Source organism: Plectropomus leopardus, chromosome 12 (assembly GCF_008729295.1).
Source record: "Plectropomus leopardus isolate mb chromosome 12, YSFRI_Pleo_2.0, whole genome shotgun sequence".
Taxonomy (NCBI): Eukaryota; Metazoa; Chordata; class Actinopteri; order Perciformes; family Serranidae; genus Plectropomus; species Plectropomus leopardus.
The window spans coordinates 7,444,410-7,462,882 of NC_056474.1; the positions used below are offsets into that span (position 1 = coordinate 7,444,410).

At 37.6% G+C, this 18,473-nt stretch overlaps 2 protein-coding genes across 3 annotated transcripts; both read right to left on the minus strand.

Annotated features, from left to right (window-relative positions):
• Positions 1-3,283: 3,283 nt before the first annotated feature.
• Positions 3,284-8,571, minus strand: LOC121951748 (FK506-binding protein 1-like). The gene is made up of 4 exons (XM_042498202.1): positions 8,433-8,571; positions 8,289-8,336; positions 6,383-6,495; positions 3,284-4,189 (listed from the first exon to the last, which is right to left on the minus strand). Exons 1-4 carry the CDS (start codon positions 8,467-8,469, stop codon positions 4,064-4,066), a joined length of 324 nt encoding a protein of 107 aa, XP_042354136.1. The 5' UTR covers positions 8,470-8,571; the 3' UTR covers positions 3,284-4,063.
• Positions 8,572-9,550: 979 nt separating this feature from the next.
• On the minus strand, positions 9,551-17,703 carry LOC121951945 (MAM and LDL-receptor class A domain-containing protein 1-like). 2 transcript variants are annotated; one of them, XM_042498445.1, is made up of 11 exons: positions 17,643-17,703; positions 17,099-17,264; positions 15,625-15,843; positions 14,347-14,525; positions 13,182-13,419; positions 12,757-12,916; positions 12,544-12,658; positions 11,822-11,942; positions 10,504-10,600; positions 10,348-10,423; positions 9,551-10,250 (listed from the first exon to the last, which is right to left on the minus strand). In XM_042498445.1, exons 1-11 carry the CDS (start codon positions 17,679-17,681, stop codon positions 10,149-10,151), a joined length of 1,512 nt encoding a protein of 503 aa, XP_042354379.1. In that variant the 5' UTR covers positions 17,682-17,703; the 3' UTR covers positions 9,551-10,148. The 2 variants fall into 2 exon arrangements, 1 of the variants encoding a protein (XP_042354379.1); XR_006106411.1 differs by having other exon boundaries at positions 10,162-10,250; positions 10,504-10,518.
• Positions 17,704-18,473: the final 770 nt, after the last annotated feature.

Sequence of the window (18,473 nt, forward strand, 5' to 3'; positions counted from 1 at the left end):
TTACGAGAAAAAATATCGTTATATTATGAAATTATAGCCCTAATATTACGAGAATAAAGTTGTAATTTTACAAGAAAAAAATCGACATGTTGCGAGAATAAATTTGTAATTTTAGTAGGACTAAATCGTAATTTTACGAGAAAAAAAATCGTGGGCTAATTTTATGACATTAAACCTGTAATATTACGGGAATAAAGTCACAGTTTAACGAGAAAAAAACGTATCTTAACGAGAAAAATATCGTTATTTATGAGATTATAGTCGTGATATTACGAGAATAAAGTCGACATGTTGCCAGAATACACTTGTAATTTTGATATAGGGAAATGGTGCTACCTAAACAAACATATAAATCAAGCGAGAGCACAAGACAGACTCCTGTTTCTAAATGGTAATAGGAAAACGTTTCCAGATTTTATTTAACATTTTAACTTTTTGAAACATTATTCACAATACTCCGTTGTAAGCGTACTGATCGTTTTAAGTTTTCCTCACAACCCAAAATCGCCTTTCAAAACACTATAAGAGCTGAAACACATAAAAACATCTCTAACATGAGTGAACGCAAACATAAACCACAAACACATAAACACAAGCAAATTACACAACTATTTACACGCGTGAAATTAGCATCTCAGCATCCGTGACAGCAACGTTACCGATCTACGTCAGCGAAACTCTCCAGTTTTCACTAATTTACCGCGAAGCCAGTTAAAAAAACACACAAACAACAGCCAAGAAAACTCATTAAATCAAATCTCACGATGATCCAGCTCCAGCTCGGTGCTTCTTTCAGCAAGAAACTGTTTAAGAGAAACTTCCGTAAACACATTTCGGCGTTTGCCGCCATTTTTTCAAACGTTAGTGCCGTGATGACGTATTTCCGGTTAGAAGGCTTCAAAGTAAAGGTCCGGGTAAAGCAAACATGCAATGGGACTTTCAAAATTAGGAGGTGACAGGAAGTTTCTTTAACTTTAGTTTGACCCATAGATTGTAGATACATTTTTTCTTTATATACAGTCCATGGTTTGACCTTATTTACAGAAATACTTTAAATTTGAAGGGTCATTTACACATTTATTTGAACAAATTTTACTGTTTTTGAAACTTTTTTCTTCTGTTGTGTTGTTATATCTTTTTTCACTGTTTGCAAATTGTTTGCTTTTTTAATGTTTACAGATGTTATTTCAATGTATGACTTTTACTTTTAAAGTGTTTTTATAACTTTCTTTTTTTTCAACTATTTTATTAACTTGTTCCCGTATATTACTGATTTGTTTGACTTTTTGACTTGTGTATTTTGCTGTTTGTTTTTAACAGTGGGTGCCTTGTGGGCATCCTTAAAAAGCCACCTATACACCATACATTAAATGCATTATAATTTTTTAAAATTTTTATCAGGACTCAGTGTGCAGTAAACCTTTCGTTATAGTAATCCACCAAAATAATGTGAAGATTACGAGGAGCAGGAGAAGGCATCCGAGGTTAAGTACCTAATGTAATTCCAACTTCACGCCACTAGATGACCCAAATCAAACAAAACCTACAAAACCAGGAACACGCAGGCCATTATATGAACATCATGTAAACATACAGGTGTCTATAACAAGGTGTGATCTTAATGAGCCCAATTATCTTTATCCATAAACTAATACAGAAAATAGTTCCACAACAAAGGCTTTGTTTTTGAGAACTTTGTGGCCAGAAAACACTGGAATCATAATGTTACCTTCCTCAGAGTTAGTATTTGGATAAACTAACTCTTCACTGTCATCAGATTAACTCTTGGTCTTGCTGGACGTGTTATGGGACCAACCAGGTGACACACTGATGGACGGAGGTTCCCACCTGATGACCCCAAAGACGCGTTACACTTCCCTGCTCTCCGTCCTTTATATTTCAGCTATAATTGCTGATTAGTGACCCTAGGTTCTTCATTGAGTGCTTATCCTTTTCTGGAGCACAAGTTTCTTGTGTTTTAGTTGAACTGTAGTTTTACAAAAATCTGTCTCACTGCAGTTTTATTAATGGGAATTTGTTTCACAGCTTTCGCTGAACAGTGTTGGACATTTCTCTATGTTGAGCACTTTCACTTTATTCTTTGGGTGCATTTTGCTGACACTTATGTGATTTAAGTTAGGTAGCATTTTGGATGTAAAATTTTACTTTTTTTTTTTTTACATTCTGGGATTTTTACTGATAGGTGAAGAGTTTGAGTGATCGGATCGAAAAGTGTCTTGGTGGTCGTTTACACTTGTATTTAGCGCTGTCCACTTGTGATCCAATCACCTAAAACATGTTAATACCAGGTAGAAAGCAGGATATTAGGGAAAGACAGCTATTTATGCTCACATTCACCTACAGCCAATTTAGATTCCCAAACAGCCAAACCTGCATGTGGGAGGGAACCACAGGGAACTAATGCAAACATGGGGACAACATGCTGACTCCACACAGAAGGACCCCAGCTGTGACGCGACAGCGCTGACCTCCGCCCCAAAATAAAACTGTTGTTATTCTGCAGAAAACTAAACTTGGTATTCCTACGCGTGATTCCAGGCCAGAGGGATCTGATCACAGGGTTCGTAAACTTTCGTCCCAGTACATTTCCATGACTTTAGGGAACATTTTCTATACATTTAATCCCCTTAAAAAATGACCATGTTCTTTTTCATTAGGAAATAGCTTTTTATAATATCTCATTTTGCTTTTTAAAATGAATTCAGAACAAGATTGGAGTTGAATATTTAAGGGGGTAGTACAAAAAGGTCCTTTTCCAGGTGCTTAATTAAAGCACCAGGGATGGACATTTTGGTTTTAGGGGAGGGACATAAAACTTCAAACTGCTTTATCTTGTATTTATTTTTTTACCTTTTTTTAAAAGAAAAAAAGAAAAAAAAGAAAAGAAGAAGACATGCTGGTTGGAGGGCATGTCTTTTTTTTTTTTTTTTTTTAAATGGCAATTTTTAAATTTTTTTTGTGATTTTAAATAACTTTTTGTTCTATTTCTTAAAAAAAGAAAAGCATGCCTTCCAAACCTCCACGTTTTCTTTAAAATTCACCAAAATTACACTATTTATCATAACTAAAAGCTGTGTAAACATAAGTTATCATTGGATATTAAAATGTTTAACAGTCCTTTAAAAAAAAACCAAAAAAAAAAAACCTGTTATTAAAACAGGCTGCAAAACTTGACTTTAACCCTGAAATGAGCAGCTGTTTGTTATCACAATTACTTGTTCACAAGCCAAAGCCACATCAAGGACAATAAAGGACGCATTCATTTTGTATACTTTTGTTTTTAATGTAAGAATGCAATACTCACGGAAAAGAGCATTTCTAACGATGACACAATAAGGAAGTGAAATCAAAAAAGCACAATGACATAACACAAGGACACTTGAGGCCTTTAACCCAAGACCCAAGATCATGGTAAAAAGGTCAGGATTCAAAATCTAACATGATAAAAGGCAACACAAGTAGGGATGAAAAATTAACTCATAAGCCATTATTGGTTTTTAAGTGTTCACATCGTGTCAAAGTTTCAGGCTGTCGAATTCATTCACCTGTTGAGGGGAGACATTTATGCAAGAATAAAAACAAGTTCACTGAAAGGTGTTTCATGTGCATTTTTAACATAATGATAATCATTGCAATGTTACTTTTGAGATGCTGGAATAACCACGTATAAAGAGGATGTTTTTGTGCAGATTCAGTTTGACTGGTCCAGATTAGGTTTTATGGCACACGTTTGTATCTGATGAACTATCGAAATGCAAAAAATATAAGTCAAATGTAATAATGAAGGCCACATAAATCATAAGGAAATAAGGATATTTTTTCAAACCGTTGTGCCGTGTTTTAATGCTATTTTTGATCTGTGTGTAACTTTAGCACCAACAATAACACCAGCATTAGCCGAATTTGTCTCAATCATACCAAGATACCAGAATTCTTTCTACAATGACTTATTCATATTTAGAAACGCTACTGACGACACCTTAAATTAAAGTTATGTGTCAGAGATAATGGTGGATGAAACTCTGAAAAGCAACCTTTGACCTCAACAACTGATCAGCTCCACCTCAAAAATGAGAGTGGCGTTTGGTGGGATGACGGGTGGGAATCCTCGAGCGCCGTACGCATAGTCCGGCGTGCAGGTCAGCTTGGCCACCTGTCCAACGGACATCTGAGGAGGAGGCGAAGAGCAAGTTACAGAGAGGTAATAATATTGATTGAAACTGAGTAGCTGATTTTTGTGAAAGACGTACTTCGGTGATTAAATAATGAACGTTCACAAAAACGGGGGGACTAACAAGAGTTCTATTTTTTTTTTAAAAAAAAAGCAAATATCAGCACAGAAGAGGCAGAGATAATCTAACTTTAAGTCCCTTGTGAAGGTCAAACTCAAAAAAATGCTGCATCCTACATTTCCCACAATGCAAATCAATAGTTTAGCCCCTCCTTTACCATGTTACGTAAACTGTGCTTTCTGTTACGTTTATTTTTTTGATGACAAGCTGACAACCCTTTTTTTTCTTTTAGGGATGTTGCGATCGAATCTGAGGGATGAGTATCAGGTATTGTAACAGTATTGTTTATGTTGTTGTTTTTGTAAAAAATAAAATACAAAAAAAAACTCATGCCTGCAAATATTTTTTCTTATATTGCATTGCAGAACTATTAAACTGTAAACCAAACACACTTGGTTGATTTCAATAACTCGGCAGTACTTGAAGTGTGCACCGTGCATTTTCCAGGTAAATAAAAGTATTGGATCTGGACTCTGCAGATACTCGATATCAAACGACTCAGATCGGGGGCTAAAAATGAACTTGATCGGGACACCCCTCATTGTTTCAGATCTTAGAAAACTCCTCCAGTCACAGAAGACATTATATAACACTGTTCACAGCACGGCTGGGCGACTGATCAAAATATTCTGAATAATTCAAATTCATCCTCCTGCTTTGTGCAAAATGGATACGGTGTGAAAATGCAGTTATACAACACGCACAACAGCGATATTTTCAGTCAAAAAGTTACGTAGATATTATATTTCATGATATGTAATGAAGCTATTTGAGTTTTCATTTTTTTGTGATTCATTTACGTCGCTGATTTAATTTCTAATTTCTGCTTATTTGCCCTTTGCTTACTTGTTTCTTTCTCTTGATAACGTGACTTTTGTATTTTTGTGACTTTATTGAGATGAATTCCTTATAAGGCCAAAGCAGTTTCTTAATCTCACCCACGCGACCATGTCTTCTTCTGATGTTGTATTTCTGTTGTTTTGTGCAAATAAATCTTAAATTGTCACATAAAGTGAAACATGAATTGCTTAGAAGACGGTCTTAATTCCATGTGCAGCCATTCCCGGCGTCTTCTCGACAGCTGCGCACAGATCAGTGTTGTTTGTTATTGTCGTGGGAGTTCACGCTCAAGTGCAGAAATGTTCGGTCTGTGTGCACCTGCAGGAAAGCTAACGATGGCGAGTCAGCTGTCCGCTTAAAATCAGGCTGATGTCAAGACAGCAGATGATGAAACTGATATATCAAAAGAGAATGCCAGTGCTATCTTTAGTCCAAGCCTCTCGCACTGACAGTTCACAGCTGCACGGACAACTTGTTGCCCTTTTTACACCGCCTGCTCAAGGCGGGAATATCGCGCCGTTCTGCCGCCTCGCCGTTCTGCTTATAAATTACGATCTCTGAATGGGAGGACGGAGTTTAAGCTGCCACGGGAGGCAGTAACAACATCGAAATGTTGTCTGTATAAACACGACAGCCAGCACGATGGGATCATGGGTAAATTTGTGTAACGCTTTGATGATGTGTTATGTACGCGACCCACTGCGAGGGATCGAAAAGCAGCAGTTAGCAGCTAACTCAAAAGAACAGCTGCCATATAACAGGGAGGGTAAATGAATGTTTGTACCATCGTTCCTGTTTAAAAAACACTGCAGACGAATGTGTTATATGTCACATTAGAGGTTGACGCTGTTGTGCTTAACGTAACACCAGTCACACTTTTTTTGATTCTGTGACGCTGGCATGCTATATAAAATCACACACTGGAGCAAAATGATGCCGCCATTATTTGGTTCTCCACCAAAATACAAAGGAGGCACATAGAAAGGACTTAAAAGCGGCTCTATGGCGCAATCTCAGTGTAAAAAGGTTAACTATTATTGGAATTAACCATGACCTGCCTTGCAAGCGGTGCAGTATTTTATTATTCTATCTTAACTGCTTTGCACAAGAAGACCAATATTGCCCAGCCCTACTTCATAGGTCGAGTAGTGTTACCCAAAATGATAACGTTCCTCTTGATGTGTAAAAACTGGATAAGTGCCCCTTTAAAGCCTCTCTCCTTAATGTACCTGAGCTACACCTTCATCCCAAGCCCTGATGACTTGTTGCTGTCCAATTTTGAACTCGAAGGGCTGCCCTCGATCCCTTGAAGAGTCAAACTTGCTTCCATCGAGCAGCGTGCCTTTTTAAGAACAAAAAAACAACAACAGAATTGTTATTAAAATTATGACTACATCACTTTCCCACAAACATGAAGACTTGTAAACGTTAATTAATGAGAGGGTAAGGGGTTGGTGCAAAAAGGGGGACGCATATGAAATAACTTTATAAGCAGTGGAAAAGAGCCCATAGCCCCCGTAGGGGAGGGGCATACAACTTTAAATGGTTGTATTTTATATCAATTTTACTGCAGATGTGTGGTGATCTTGAATTAGTGATATTACATCAAAATCACTTTATTATTTATTTCTAATATAAAATTTGGCCTAAAATAAACTGTTTATATGAACTAAACTAGCATGCATGACAGGTTTTTTTTCTCCAGGATTTCATCTTCAACTTTTTACTAATTTAACAGCAATGGGTAAATTTTCAAATATAACAACTACTGATGAAGGAGAGAGGGACATGCATTTTCCACCAGACACTCAGGGAGTCTACCGGAAAAATATTTGTAGCTTGCGGGATTAAAAAAACACACACACCCAGCCACCTAATAAAGAGCAGTCTCTTTGAATATAGTGTGATTGAGTGTAAAACACATTAGCCAGTGCACATAATCTAACAGAACCTCACTAAGTACGCTGAAGGAGTAGTTTTTGGGGTGAGGATTGATACCACTGTAACATCTATGCCGTGGATACTCAACGTACTTTGCTTGAGGGCCACTTTTGCAAAATGACAGGTGGCAAAGGCTGTGGGGCAGCTGCATCAGCCCCACACGTTTCTCGTATTTTAGGACATTTTTAGAATTTAAAATCGTTTCTAGGATTTTCATTTTTTCATTGTTTTGGGCATTTCTTGGATTTTAGGATGTTTCTGGGATTTTAAGACATTTCCCAGATTTCAGAACATTTCTCTGATTTTAGGACATTTCTAGGACATTAGGACATCTTGAGAATTTTGGGATGTCTCTGGGATTTTAGGATATTTCACAGATTTTAGTACATTTCTCTGATTTAAAAACATTTCTTGGACTTCTGGAATATTTCTATGATTGTAAGACATTTATACGTTTCAGGGACATTTCAAAGATTTCTAGATGTTTCTAGGATTTCAAGGTATTTCTAGGATTTTAGGACACTTGGGTTTAGCTTGAGTCCGTGTCAGGGGGATCCTCCACTGCATTCTAGTTTTAAATAAACAAACCCCATTTTGATGCTTTGCTATCTTAAGCATGTTAACATTATAAAAATAAAAAATCAGTTTGTTTTATTGTCAATTAGAACATCTTTGGAGGGCCACCTGGCACCCAAGTGGGGGCCCGATTTTGCCCTCGGGCCGTAGGTTGAGCATCGCTGCTCTCTGCATTGAATATGAAGCTAGCAGCGCAGGCGGTTAGCCACTTAGCTTAGCACAAAGCCCAGAGGAAACCGCCAGCTCGGCGAAACTGTTTTTGTACTTCGGGTTTTTTTAAACGTTACGCGGTGACGAAAGGAGATATAAAGAGTAATCAGGTGATGATTTTGGGTGCCGGTGAGCAGATTGTTAACTCTGGAGCAGAGCAATGCTGCCCGCTGGACTCCCGTTTCCAATCATTGAGCTGCACTAAGCTAAGCGGAGACCGTTACTGCCTCTACAGCCGCAGACACGAGTGCCACCGACCGCTCGGTAAAGCAAACGGCAACTTATACATTTTCTTTGGGATTACATTAGAAACCGCCCACACGTTTAATCAGGGTTTGATTTTTTTGGCATTTCACGTGGAGGGACTGAATAACCTTTGACCAAACAGCGATAAGAAAAAGACGTTACCAGTGTAGTGCACTTTCACCGCCTGCCCACTCTTCGGGAAACGTTTTCCTGAAAAAGGGGGGAAACGTGGATTAAAACACGGCCGTATATTTAAAAAGTAGACAAATTAAAGTTATCTAGTCACTAGATTAGAAATATCCTCACCGTCTCCTGGTCTAATGGTCTCAACTGTGACTCCCATTGTTCTTTCCGAGTCGCCTTTCCTCGATCTCGCTTCTCGCTGCACGAGCTCTGGAGGCTCTCGCTCTCTCTGTGCGTGATGACGCGTGTAGTGACGTGCGACGTGACGGGTGACCAGCTGGACTTTAACGCGGTGGAAAATAAAAGAGCTTTTAAAGTGTCGTTTTTTTCTGCTTGTGTGGGTGTATGAGTGTGGGTGCTGGTCTGAAAAAAGAAAAATGTGAGTGAGATCTGGCACTGAACAAAAAAAATAAAAAGTAAAAAAGGTTTTTAGCATAGCCCGAGCTTGGGCGTTGGTTGTATAGGATATAAGGAAACTGTAAAAGTTTCTTTGGGGGGATTGCGGAACAAGCGGACGGCACTTTCAACTCTGAAGTGCGAGATTATACGTTTGTTTTTAAGGTCTATTTTAAAATATAATCAGTATTATAACTGAAATATGAATGCTGGCTGTGGCATTGTTAGAAAAATTCCTTATTGTATCATAAAAATTAGTATTGCCACTGTGCCGCCCCCCCTCCAAAAAGTTCAAATGGTTTAGTCTACTCCTGTAGGCGGTGGTGGCGTGCAACCATAAACTGCAGAGTGCAACAGTCCATCTGCACCTTTTAATGTATACCTGAATATAATTACATCATAACATCATGTAAAAGAAAAAAGTAAACTAGCGGTAAGCTACTATTATAAATATATAACTATAACTATATATATTAACCCCTGACCTTGCATGCTTGTTCATTTTTTGCCTTTTGTTACTGTTTTGTAATGCTTTTGCCACCTTGCAGATCAGGTTTAATAAAAAAAAAAGCACTTAGTCCCAGTCCTCATATGATATCAAAGAAAATATGGACAACTGACTATTTATAATAGTAGCCTACTGCAAGTTTACTTTTTTAAACATTAAATGTTATTGCATACAAACTCCACCACTCACTGCCAGTTGCAGTGTCTTACTTTGATTTGCAGACTTTGCTCATTTTTTTTCTCCAAATGATTGTTATCGTTGGTACTTAGAATAATATAAATCACTGAAAATAAAAACGATTAATCAACATCAGTTATTTGAACATTAGTGCTTTTTATTCAGAATATTCACAGTTTTTACATCTACTTGTATTTGTTTACAGTGCAAAACTGCCACATCCAATATATAGCTTGTATATATGTCTCTACCTTTAACACAGCCGAAGAACATTATGCGTCTGGGCAATGTAACCACTGCTACAGAGGCATAAAAAAAGTTGTGACTTCAGCTTCAGCAGAACAGAAATACTACATCTTTAAAATATAGATTTTATTTTTAAACACTGTAGGCTTTAGGTAAAATAGAAATCAACAACGAAAATAAAACGAGTTACCACAGGGTTTAATTCCATTTTATAAAAATGAGTTTGTATTCTGAATATTCCCTAATCTTCAGTCAAGGGGTTGTAAAGTAAGCAATAACTACATTCAAGTAATTAATAATCCAGCTGTCATTAATAAAACTAAAGAGTCACTGATACTTTCTTATTGAACTGAATTTCCATCCTTTGATTCATTCTTCTCAGCATGATGCCACAGTGACTACCATCGACATTTCATCTTCTAAATAACGGTTTTAATGGAAATCAATATCTCCTAGAACACAGGCAGAATTTACAAACTAATACATGGTTTATAGAAGTCAATTAATCCGAACTAAGCTTCAGATATAGCCACTGCGGCGTCATTTTCATGTGGTGACGTATTATACAGATTGTTGAAGAAGGAAAAGTCAGATTCAGTTCCATGTTGTGTGTCCTGGGAGGAAACAAATACATGTATATATATTTTTTTAATCATCTGGGCTCTGTGAAGGCTGAACGACATGTTTTGTTAATGAGTCTTGCTTACTTACTTGTATTTTGCAGTCATAGAGGTCAAATGCAGCATTCTGGTCGAGTGCGTCGTCATTTATAATTGTCGGACCATTCCTGAGACACACAAGCAGAAATGTGAGCTTTAAATCATTATATTTCATCTAAACAAATTATTCACATAAACAATTACGTACGTTTTGCGACACCTCCTGTTCAGCATAAAGAGGAAAAATGAGATGACGATGCCAACCAGCAGAGTGAGACCAACAGCCAGACCTGCGGACAACATCACTGCAGACCCAGAGAAACATGATGAGAACACTGAACATCACACTTTCCAACATTTTACACTACACATCCCAACTTAAAAGGCTAGAAACACCTTACTTTTGAGCATTTTCTTAAGGAATTGTCTGATTGGTTTGTTCTAATATTAACATTTTTAAAGAGTGAGGCTAGGCATGGCCAATGTTTTTTTTTTTAACAAAAAAAGATCACAATGAAAAATGAATTTATCCCACATGCGAGTAAAAATTTTGTTAGAATAGAATTCTTGAGTTAGGGCCAAAAACATGACACGAGAGGTCAGAGTGACCTTGACCTCTGACCACCAAAATCTAATCAGTTCATCATGGAGTCCGAAAGGACGTTTGTGCCAAATTGAAGAAATTCCCTTAAGACTTTCTTGAGAAATTTTATTCACAAGAATGAGACGGATGGAAGGTCACAGAGACCTTGATTTGACCACTAAATTCTCATCACTTCATCCTTGACTCAAAGTGGACCTTGAATATAGTTTGAATATTCTGTTCATGAAAATGAGACGGATGCAAGGTCACAATGACCTTTACTTTGTCCACCAAAATCTAATCAGCTCATCATTGAGTCCAAGTGGACGTTTCAGTCATATTTAAAAAAAAATCCCTAAAGGTCTCCTGAAGATATCGCGTTTACAAGAATGAGACAGACGAGGTCACAGTGACCTTCACCTTTGACCTATGACCACGAAGAAGTTCACAAGAACGGGACAAATGTACGGCTGTATGGACAGACAACCTGAAACCATAATGCACCCAGCCTCGCCTACGTAAGAACGAAAAATGTATTGGCTCCTTTGCGCCTAATCTTTGCCATTAACTATATTGATCAGGTGTTATAGGGAATAACTATTAATCAGATTTTATTTTTCAGTAAGAAAAATTGGTACAGAGCTAAATGCCACAAACAGAAAAGTGAAAACTAAAAGCACTATGAGATGGACAAACGTATTGTTGGTTTCTGTGTTTTTTCATGGAATTAGTTGACAGCATGAAAAAAAAATGGATAACACAAAAATATATCAAAAAATATTTCAAGAAATTGCTGCTAAAATGGGCAAACTTGGTGATCAAGTCTGTAGTTAAAATCATATCCACAATTAATACGAATAAAGCAGAACAGGATTTTTTATTTCTCACAGCTACAGAATTATCTTCTGTTCAGTTGAAGTAGTCGAGGAGGGTTTCATGTTACCGTTATTAGTGTCAGGAGGGTCAACGGGGGGCTCAGAGTAGCAGCCGCCGGGGAGGATGATGATGTCATCAAGAGCAACATCCCCGCCTACATTCATCCCCCTCTGATACACAAACACAAACTGGCACAAAGAAACAAGTGTTCAAATACAGCACAGCAATCAGAAAACACCACTAAAAACTGATGTTATTGATTAATGTGTCAATAAAAGTTACCACACTATAAAAGTGACTGACATTTGCTTTAAACTGACTCCAGTACTGTTGTACTTTATCAGAAATGTCCAGGAAGTTAAACATTTTTTTTTTTTGCTCTTGTGCGCTATTTTACAAGATGAACTCTGCAGGATTGTCCTAAAAACAATGTATGGACTCATACAAAAGTACTCCCTCTCGATCATCACTTCAGACCCAATACAAGTATGTGGTGGTGTATTTTTTTGCAGATTCTGACTGTAGGATGTTTATGGGTGTGTATCACCACAGCACCCAGGTGAGGTCAGGACTTTAAAAAAGGGAGCGACCACTTCACCACGCAGTACCAATAAACTCTGCCTCTAATGAAGGACGTAATGTTACAGTGCAGTTACAGTACAGTACTTGTAGAAATGTAATTAGTTACATTCCACCACTGGCAAATAGTAAAAGGTCAACTAAAACAAAAAGGTTTTTCATCCTAACACTATCTGCATTTAATATGATGAAACCAAAGCTAATTATTACCCAGAATGCTTCTGTATGTTTAACAGACACATTGGCCTTCTGCCACTTGTCTCCCTTGTTTCCGTTTTCAATCCATGTCAGATTCCCTTCTTCGTTTCCTCCAGCATGCATTTTTCTACGCGACAGGACAGCACAAATTTAAAATGATAAATGTTATCAGAGCACAGTGCATGTTTAATGTTGCTAACTCATCAGGCATTGACAAACAGATACCTGTCGTTTATGTAAACCCTGAGAGTCCCAACGTGGTTGCCATACATGTGGTACCAGAAGGTCAGACAGTGACCTCTAGTGGACGGCTGGAAAACATCGCTGATCAGGAAGGACGTGTCTCCCCACTCACCCATTGAGCTGTCCACATATAAATAGTAACCTGGTGGAAAAATGGCAAAACCACAGAAAAATAACAAGAGAAAGACGCTGATAATAAATCTGAGGACACGATCGGCGGACAGCCTGTCACTCAAAGTTGCCGGTTGCTTAATTATAAATTACTTTAAGCCTTCATAAAATTTGAAAAGCACTTTTGATACACAGCTGAATCCAAGGCATGACGTTTCTATAAACTTACATGAGTTAGATTAAATCACGCTCCTGTTCAAACACAGAGTCGCAGTGTTACATGAACGTGTTATTACCGTGTTTCGAGTTGGTGGTGTGGTCCACACTGGGTCCAGTGTTGGGGTTTGGGGAGTCTCCTCTGCCGCGGAGCCAGTCCCCCTGGTCAGTTTCTCCTCCCAGGTTGCTCCAGCCACACATGTTGGTCTCAAAGTCACAGTGTCCCGGAGGAGGACACTGAGCGTCTGTCAGCTGGACATCATCAAATGCCATGTCTCCCTCCTGGGTGGGACCAGCCTTCACACCTTCCACCACGATCTGAAACACAGAGAGAGCTGTAGATATACAACGATAGAACCTGCGGACTGTAAGTTTTAATATATATAATTAATCAGTGTTACAGAGATAATCTTAATCCCATTAGATCACATTCTGTCTCATTTTGACAGTTTTAGACTGAAAATATCAAAAAGAAAATCATGGAAATTAATGGAAATCCATTAGTTTATATAATAGTTTTGTCTTTATAGGGTTGGCTTGCAAAAAAAAAAAAATTATAACCATTTTGTTATTCACTGCTTCACATTCTCGGAGCATAGTGCATACTCTGGACACAGATGGAGCAGCAGACCACCAAGCACAGTGAAAATGAAACTCAACTGCTCATTGCCTTGGTTCTGAAAAAAATGCATCAACTTGTCTATATGTATATATATTACAAAAGCACACCTAACAAACAATAATAATAATAATGGATATCAATATATGCCACTGGATATTTATATTATGGTGGGCTGCCTCAAAAAATGAGAAGGAAACTGTGTTATATATTGTTTTTTAAACATAAGAATTTTTTTTTCATTTCTTTTTATTTACACATACTTTTAAAAAAAATATATATAATAACAAAAATAAGATGTGTTAACAGATAAAATTACTTTTAAAAATTAAAACAAATTTTTTTACATCTCATTTTTTCTGTCCAGAAAAATACTTATTAAAAATAATCAAAAGAAATTTATACATATTTTAAATACATTTAATCAAAAACACTGCCATTCTATGGTAATGTGAATAAAGTATAAAGTGAAAAGAAACGCAAATAATCAGGGACACAAAAAGCTCAAAATTGCACTTAAGTACAGGACTTAAGTAAATGTACTTGATTTCCACCATATATCTCTTTTCCCAAAATAACCCTGTATTATTACCACTCAGTCTTTTGGGCGGATCATGGTGACTCACCCTGTACGGCTGAACATGAGGCAGAAGTGATGCCTGAGCGATCCTCCACAGCCGGCCTTGATCTCCCGTCTGAGAGAAAATCAGAGTCTGCTTCCCGTCTTCACTATGCTGGTAGACGTTCAGCGTCCCCATGTCTCTGCCATACATGTGGTACCACAGCTGCACACAAGCTCCTTTTCCTGAAGGACCAGGGGACGGAAAAACAGATCAGATGACTGAAACATCACAATGATTATCCAGGGTGCATGCGTCAACTTAAAACCCTTAGATATCCAGATATTTTTGTTGTATTTGAGAGAAAAGCCTCAGTGGGGTGTATCTAAGCACATTTACTTCAGTACTGTGATTTTAAAGGGGCTCTAAATTCAGAGCAGGTGAGATGTTTGCAATCGGTTCTCAACATGGAGGTGACTGAGCTGCCTGCTAGAAACTGACGGGACTAACTCCACACACAGCTTTAAACGACAATGTTTAAATTAAACTGTCAGTTCTCTGTTGTAGGAGTTTAAATGGACTGAATCAAGAGAGGACTGTGAGAGGGAGAGTGATGGAGCAAGGGGCTAAAATAAAGGAGGACCAGGGGAGAGAGAGGGAGAAGCGGTGCGAGGAAACACATCAAAAATGTTTTAGTATTGAAAACTATTATATATATAATATAATCCTCAATAAAGGATTATATTATAGTTTTCTTTTACGGTAGAAATTCAGGTTTTTGATCACCTGGGTTTGGGCTTGGCCTGACCATATTTAGTATTTCAGTTTTATGCTATTTTATACTTCTACTCGTGACATATTATACTTTTTTAACTACATTTATTTGACTGCTAGAGTTAGTTTACAAATTAGGATGTTCCATACAAAGCACATAAAGAGCTTATGATATATGAAGTATTATTTTTGATACTTCAAGTACATTTTCCTGTATATGGTTAAATATTTTTACTGAAGTAATATTGCCAGTGCAAGTCATCACTTTACACTGTTAAAAAATTAATTATTTAAGAGGCCACTTTATTGGGCAGAGAAAGGAGATATTTATCTCGGAGTTGTCCTGCGGGACGCTACAATCACACAGCACTCAAATGTCTTATCAAGTGTCTCTACTGAGACATTTGATAAATGATTTTTTTTGTCCTGTCTTGGTGCGACTCAGTGTGTCGAGGGGTTGTGAGATATACAAAAAAGTGTAAGCTGACTGCTTATTCTGAATTTAATTTTTGTTTATGGTGCTAAATGTGGGAAAACAACAACACACACACACACAGGTGACTGTCTCACCTGCAGGGTACAGAGGTGAAGACATTTTAGCCTTCTGGCCGTTGCGGTCGTCATTAGAGGAGGGCAGGCAGTAGTAATGGCCCCGGGGTGTGTTGGTGGTGTGGTCGCTGTCGGGCCCAGTGTTGGGGTTGTGGGTGGAGCCCGACTGTCTGACCCAGTCAAAGTCATCGGTGGTCTCTTGCTGCCAGTTACAGCTCCCCTCCTCGAAGTCGCACATATCTGCAAGGTAACGTTTTGAACTGTGTTATAAAAGAGTGCATATATTTAGCAAAGTATTGCTGTATGCAAAAACACTGTATGGGATGGAGTCTTAGTGGGATGTTAAACAGAAAGGTTGTTAGATAAATTGGCTAAATAATAATAAATAAAGAAGAGACCTATTAGAGGACGTGAAGGAGGATGACATGCTTGTGTAGATATGAATCACTGAGGAGAGAATAATACTCATCAATGCCTTTTTTATATTTTTTCTAAAGAATCTTGATCTTGCAAAAATATTTACATACGGAAGTCAACAAAGTAAGAGGAAATACAGTCTAAGGTCATCGTTACCAATCTGCATTGATGACATATTTCATGGATATTCCATATTACATTCAATAAAAATAACTGACCAAAGAAGCCAATAACTGCAGAAAGTTAGACGAGCAATTTGAATGAATTTTGAGCAGATTATTTTATGTGAATACTTTTTCCGATATGTGTTTTTCTGATATTTTTAGGAACTTTTCTCTGTCATTATTATGTATATATTGCTATTTTTTAACAATCACACATGCTTATTTGACATTTTTTTGCCACAAATTCAGTGTTCTCTTCACCTTGAGCTTTGGCCATTGTTCCATTAGGTTTTTGTTTGTTTCGGCTGCATACTTTTGTAATGCAGGATGAGGCTGTTTAGCAGAGGCTAGCAGCTCTGAGAACATAGCTTGTGTTCAAATATCACTGTGCCCGTATCCTTTGAGTTTATATCTTAAATAAGAACCTAAACTTTAACTGATATTGATATATCCACCTTTTCCCCCCACTTAATTTCTGTGATCATTAAGTCTCTTCCGTGGTGGAATTAACATCATATTATGCATACTCTTATTGTGACGGCCCACCAGCAGATGGAGACAGGAAATACAATGGATTTATATGTATGTAATATTCATTAATTGTGCAAAACAAGAAAAAAAGCAGAGATTTTCTTTTCAAAGCTGATATTGGCCAATACTGATGAAATGCCAATATTATCAGTATGTGGGCTGACTCTGATAATTCCTTTTTAAGCCAATATCAGCCAATACAAATAATTTGCTGTTATTATCGTGCATGCCTTATTTTTTTGTTTCGTACACCCCTTAAAATGAAAAAGGTCTTGCGACGACCCACTTTGGTGACCCCTAATGGAGGTCAGTTCCCCCAGGTTGGAAACAAATGGTCTATCTACTGAACCAACATTAAGTATGCACAGTTTTTCTCTTATTACCAGAGGCCGGACATGGTCCACTGCTGAGGGCGATGTCATCGATGGCTATGTCTCCCGCCTCTCCCCCCACCGTAGCCTCCAGAATCAGTTGGTGGACTTCCTGCAGGGTCACATGGCTCTGCACCAGCAACCACTTGTCTCCCTGATTTCCTGATTTTTGCCACACCTACAGGAAAGACAGGAGGCTGATTCACTCGTCACAATGAGGATGTGAGGAGGTTTTTGCGACACCATGGTACACGCTGAAACTGTGCAGCTTGCACTCAACATTATACAACGTATTAATGTTATTTTGCAATCAGTGTTTCACAACTTTGTGAAAAGTATAATAACAGAGAGAAAACCCTGTGGGAGCCGACACAAATATTTCTCAATCAACCTCACAGCCGTTTTTCTAACACTGTAGTAAAGGGAAGTTCTATGTCCAGACTCAAAAAACAATCATTAATGAAAAAAAATGTCCCTCTCTGACCTCTGTGTATCTCTATGCTTAATAAAACATACAATAAACTAAAAAAAAGTTATAATTTCCTGCATGCTTTACCACAGTTTTCTTCAAGTGATCAGCTGTTTGCAGAAGCATCCTTAAGGAGCCCACAGTCGCTCCAAACATATGGTACCAAAATGTGAAACAGTATCCTTTTTCACCAGCAGGTGGCAGCAGAGAGGACTTCAGCTGGGCCATGTTTCCTTTCACACTCGGAGGGGAACTCTCGATGTAAAGGTATTTCCCTGTGAAAGAGCATACATTTGTACAGCATTTGTACTTTTGGTACAAAACGTAATTAAGATTTGCACAACACTACTTTTCAGTTATTTGTGTAATATTTTAGAAGAATTGTTGTCTAAAGATACTTTGGAATAACAGTGACCTTTGCTAGTATTGCAATATTTTGCATATCAATATTGTATCAACACACATACGCCATGCATAAATCTTTTAATTATATGAATTATTAATCCTGCAAATATAAATTAAACCTTTGACTGCCTACTAGGTGTAACAAAATCAGTCGCCTTTTCAGTCCATTTTTCTGCAATAAGAATGTCTAAAATGAGATGAACAGAAAAAATTGTTAACATGTTTTATCTAGTGAGACAATGTCTTCCTTTAGGGACATAATTTGCAGTTAAAAAGGGTTATAAATCACGACATATATATTTTCACAATGCTCTGCATATTGCATAACATTCAAAGTTGCAAAAGTATTGTATCCTGACTTAACTGACACAATAAAAAAAATGGTGCCCATAGTGATTCCAATCGATTAATATATTTGCAGAATCTGGAGGCTGCAGTACAAGATGTTGGTATTGGAAGTGTTCTGGTTTCCGTTCGTAGTCCATTTGAAGTCTGAGTAGTACTGACATATCA